At 42.0% G+C, this 5,285-nt stretch overlaps 1 protein-coding gene across 1 annotated transcript; it reads right to left on the bottom strand.

Annotated features, from left to right (window-relative positions):
* Positions 1 to 2,471: 2,471 nt before the first annotated feature.
* LOC139597487 (uncharacterized) lies at positions 2,472 to 3,455 on the bottom strand. Its single transcript, XM_071442930.1, has one exon. The coding sequence runs from the start codon at positions 3,453 to 3,455 to the stop codon at positions 2,472 to 2,474; it is 984 nt and encodes a 327-aa protein (XP_071299031.1).
* Positions 3,456 to 5,285: the final 1,830 nt, after the last annotated feature.

Below are 5,285 nucleotides of genomic sequence, written 5' to 3' on the forward strand. Positions count from 1 at the left end.
AAAAGCACTGGCATTTCTAATACTTCAAATTACCTTACACCCATTGTATGTTGCCTTAATGCCACAGCTCCCTGTGCCAGCAGTGGTAAATCTGGATATTAAAGACAGCTTCTCATTGGAATTCAGGCCAGATCAATTTGATTACAGCTAGAACTGATAGCTCTTTTCTGCATAATGAAAAACAAATCCAAACCCAAAACCACCTCCAACAGGTGAGACGTGGAAGTTTTATTCAAATTAAGTTTAGAAATTAAATTTATATCATTAAAAAGAAACTTAGGATATTTTTTCTTCTCAAAATATGTTATTCCTACACAACAGAACTTATCTTCTTGTAAATATTCTTGCAATAATTGTCTGCAAATAGCAGAGTTTGGTGCCAGATAGCAACAATAGCAGAAGCTTTCTAGGAAGCAATTAGCTCAGTAGAGATTTTTTTTTTTTCATTTTTCTTCCTGAAAAGACTCTTTCATTTTTAAATGAGAATTTACATGTCTGCTATTGTAGTTGGTAGCAATTGTGAAATAATTCTGAGATATGTTTTAACTGACCTGTTTACAGGAAAAACGAGTGTGAATCTATTGAAAAGCCAGAGAAGTACAAAGTGGAGAGCTATAATATGGTTGCCATAGACACAATTTCATATTCTCTTCCCTGTTTACTGCATTGATAACTCCTTTATTGAAATCCAGGAAAAAAAAAAACCCCAAAAAAACCCCAAAACTGTGGATGTTCTGAAAAGGCTGCATTCCTTTCTGTTGTAATGAGATTATGTTCAGAGCTCCTTTAACCACTAATTACCATAAGGAAATTGGCCAACGAGCTCCAGTGGAATGTTTGAGCATGCAAGAATATATTCAAGATCAATATGTAATTATCATATGCACAGAGAGATTTCATAGTCAAATTTAGTAAAAACAGATGGACTTGCTCCATATGGCTAATAGAGATTTAAAGTTAGCAAGAAATGCGTGAATTCTGTAGATACAAGACTGAGATTCCTTCTTCTCCATTACCAAGAAGACAGGATGTTAATTCATCTTTCTTCTTTTGCACATAATACCTAAAATGTCAGTAAGAGTTGATGCATATGTGCCTGTGGCAGGGAGAAATCTCGAGCTTTTCTCCCAGTTTTGCATGTTTTTGTACTTGTAAAATTCTCCATCCAGCCACTGAAAGTTATAATCTGCTCTTCTGCTGTTTTGATGTCACCACAATACCCCACTAAATCCTTGAAAATTCTGTTTGTTAGGAATAGATGTGAGCTAGATTTTTAAAATGTCAGAAGGAAGACTTCATTTTGTCTAATACAAGGATGAAAAAAAAAACCCACAGACCATTTTAAACCTTTGGTAGCTGGAATCTTCCAAAGATGTTATTGCTTAATAAAAACCTGCCAAGGCAGCAGGTGGGGATTTAACAGGTAACTCCATTAAGAGGAGAGGAGCAGTTCAGCTAATCTCTGACACTGCACCCGGGCTGCTGACAGCCTCAGCTGCTCCTCCAGAGCAGGGAATTGTGGCAACTTAAAAGGTGATTGTCACCGAGTGAAAGGGGGTGTCTGAAGAGGAGTTAGACAGGATGTTTTCATTAACATTAAAGAGCTCTTGCTATTCATTAGGCAGCTTGCTCTCGAGACCACAGGAGAGTTGTCACTCACAGAATCTTTTCACATGAAAAGGATGATCATATAGAGCCGTGTTTTACCTGCTTCCTTATGGAGTTTCTGCACAAAAGCAAAAGAAAGGCACTTTTGGATTTTTTTTTTATTTTATCCTAAGTTTTTAACTGATTTAAAAGGCCTTTTGCTGTTATGCTTAAATTTACACATCATGTGTACAGCAAGTTGCACCAGACTCAACAAAAATGTGATTTAACTTTTCAAGGCCAGGCTCAGTCTCCTGCTACACTTGCACTCTGGTTTTCCTGGAGTTATGTTCTACACCAGCATCCTTATGACCTGTGTGGGTGTTGGTCCTTCTATGCAAAATGGGTATTTATTTTCCACTTGTAGTAGTTCTTTCATCAAGGTTCCCCAGGTAATCTCAGAAACTTTAGATTCTCTGCAGTTTTTTTTCTGATGCTGTGATCTACACAGGGAGTTAGGTATTATCAGTCCTGATATTTTGCTTTTTCCATAGAGGTTAATAAACACTTTATTAAAGCCAGAAGTGGCTCCTGGTTGCACAAGCCACGTCCAGGAGGGCTGGAGGTGACAGTCACTCAGCTGGGCAATTCATGATTAAACTGCTCAGGACAGACAGAATATTCATGGCCCAGTTCCCAGTGTCCAGTCTGTGCAGGACTGCAGCTCCTCTGCCTTTTGTTTGAGCTCTCAAAGCTGCTGTGGAACAGGTCAAAGCAGGAAGAGCTTTAAGCACAGCAATCAAATGTGAATGTTTCCAAGTGAGGATGTGAGAAATTCTTTGCCTTCTGAAGCCTCTTTAAACTGTGGCTAAACACTTGCCCAGTTAATAAAGCACGGCAGGCATGGGGCAGAGGACTCCAGGCAGGTGGAAGGAGGCTTCTGAGTGGTGGTGACCTGGAGCCATCGATGTTTGCCCTGGCTTTGGGAGCAGGATCCACCCAGGCGCTGATCTCAGAGCTGGGCTGCAGTTTGCTGCCGTTTGCTGCAGTTTGTGTTTGTTTGCTGCCGTTTGCTGCAGTTTGCTGCCGTTTGCTGTTTGTTTGCTGCAGTTTGCTGCAGTTTGCTGCAGTTTGTGTTTGTTTGCTGCCGTTTGCTGCCGTTTGCTGTTTGTTTGCTGTTTGTTTGCTGCCGTTTGCTGTTTGTTTGCTGCAGTTTGCTGCAGTTTGCTGCAGTTTGTGTTTGTTTGCTGCCGTTTGCTGCCGTTTGCTGCAGTTTGCTGCAGTTTGCTGTTTGTTTGCTGCAGTTTGCTGTTTGTTTGCTGCAGTTTGCTGTTTGTTTGCTGCAGTTTGCTGCCGTTTGCTGCCGTTTGCTGCCATTTGCTGCCGTTTGCTGCCGTTTGCTGCCGTTTGCTGTTTGTTTGCTGCAGTTTGCTGCCATTTGCTGCCATTTGCTGCCGTTTGCTGCAGTTTGCTGTTTGTTTGCTGCCGTTTGCTGATAGTTTGCTGCTGTTTGCTGTTTGTTTGCTGCAGTTTGCTGCAGTTTGCTGCCGTTTGCTGTTTGTTTGCTGCAGTTTGCTGTTTGTTTGCTGCCGTTTGCTGATAGTTTGCTGCTGTTTGCTGTTTGTTTGCTGCAGTTTGCTGCAGTTTGCTGCCGTTTGCTGTTTGTTTGCTGCAGTTTGCTGTTTGTTTGCTGCCGTTTGCTGTTTGTTTGCCGTTTCTTTGCCGTTTCTTTGCTGCAGTTTGCTGCAGTTTGCCGTTTGTTTGCCGTTTGTTTGCTGCAGTTTGCCGTTTCTTTGCTGTTTCTTTGCCGTTTCTTTGCCGTTTCTTTGCTGTTTCTTTGCTGCAGTTTGCTGTTTGTTCGCTGCCATTTGCCGCTGTGTCCCTTGGATCTGCTCTGTGGGTCTTGGTGGGAACAACGCAGGTTTCCCATGGATGAAAAGCACAGACTAAGCCAGGTGTGGGCTCATCCAGGAGCTTTTTGTTTGGTGAATTGCTGCCCAGAGGGGTCAGGGCAGCTGTGTCTGCTCAGGGTTGGCACAGCTGCTGGCAGGATTACACCGCACACAGCTCCTCCTTTCCTCCCTGCTGTTCTGAAGATTATTTTGGAGGGCACCAAACTTTACTCCTGACTGAAGTTGTTCTTCTATAAAAGCAAAATGAAAGATATTATTTCAGAACTTTCTAAACAGTTCTGAGGATGTCTCTAATGTTGTCCTGCTTACAAAAAACTCTGACCTTTTTATTCTTTGGAAAGTTTTCCCAGATAATGAGAGGCATTTATCATTCCCATTCTCATCTCCTATGCAAACTAGATTGTTCTGATGGGATTCTGTTTGCTTTATGCTTTTAAGGAATGAGCTTTAGGGATGGACAAGAGAAATGAAACACAATTAGTTGTTTTTTAGAGTTGCATTCAGGATCGGGTTTCTTCTGTAATACCCAATTAAAATAAGAAATTTTTTTCCCCTCCCTTGCTTCCTTCCTTTTGTTCCTGTAGCCCATTCTTCCTTTGGAAGTGGCAGCTAGAACTACAGGGCTGTATATGTAGTCAACATAGAAGCTTTCACCTAAATGGAGTTCTGTATTTGTAGGGAATGCAGGGAATGTCACATTAAAGTTTGTTTGGTGCTAATTTTGTTCTATTTTCATTTTGTTTCAGACATTATTTTGGATATTTTGCTTGAAGATTATAAAATCATTAAATCTTTAAAATTGTGATTATCTGGAGCAGAATAAAAGGAAATTGTTCTATCTCAGCAGAATAACGTGAATACGTGGATTGCTATTTAATTAAAAAAATGTGTCAAAGTTACACTGCAACATATGAGGTTATACTTTTTGTGTTCAGGATAAGCAAAATATGAACACTGTGGATTTTATTTGACTTTATGGGCAATAATAAACCTTTCTCTAGGTGTAGATTGGTACCTTCCTCCATTAGTCATATCTAAGTTTTCCCTCTAATTTCTTCTAGCGTTCCCTTCACCACTACATTTAAATGTGGAGCTGCACTGTGGTGTTCCAGTTGGGTTTTAATTAGCTTTATTATCTATTGTGTAGGGCCTAATCAATCCTATTGGATGCTATCTGCAGGTGCCTCCAGTAAGGGCATATTACATTGATTTTTCATTTCTCACATCAAACACGCGGCGCTCATCCGCTGCTCGCTGTGCTCGCTATTGACAGCGGGGTTATTTAGGGCACCCAGGCAAAATGCAACAGGCATCAGGACAGCTACAAACCCCTCAGTATGGATTTATTAGACAGCAAATAAGGAAATAGGAACCTGTGGCAGCTGGCTGTGCAGGAGGGGAGGGCTCAGGAGGGTGAGGAGCTTGGGGCAGTCGCTGCTCCTGAAGGGAGAGTTCCCCAGCTGCAGTGAGTGTGCTCCAGGGGCTGGGACCAGTGCAGCAGCAGCTCCCTCCTGCCCAGCATGGCTGCTCTTACTGCAAATACTGCATTTTTCCCAACTGCAGGTCAGCATTACATCCTTCCTGGTGGAAATTTTATTAAAACCCACAAAACCACTTAAGCCTCACAGGTTTAAGTGACTTTGGGGATAATTGGAGGCTTTGGAGGGTAATTCAATGTGCTGGTTGTGGCTGGGGTAGCAAATCATCTGAATGGTGAGGAAAGGCAGCAGGAATGTCCTCACAGCCCTAGCAGGACTGAAACCCTGTCCCATCCACTGCACTGTG

Source organism: Agelaius tricolor, unplaced genomic scaffold (assembly GCF_023055355.1).
Source record: "Agelaius tricolor isolate 1412-34295 unplaced genomic scaffold, bAgeTri1.0.p SCAF_17, whole genome shotgun sequence".
In the NCBI taxonomy this organism is placed as follows: Eukaryota; Metazoa; Chordata; class Aves; order Passeriformes; family Icteridae; genus Agelaius; species Agelaius tricolor.

Bases quoted from the DNA above. Each gene is read 5' to 3' on its own strand.
- LOC139597487 (XM_071442930.1), bottom strand. From the start codon at position 3,455: ATGGCAGCGAACAAACAGCAAACTGCAGCAAAGAAACAGCAAAGAAAC.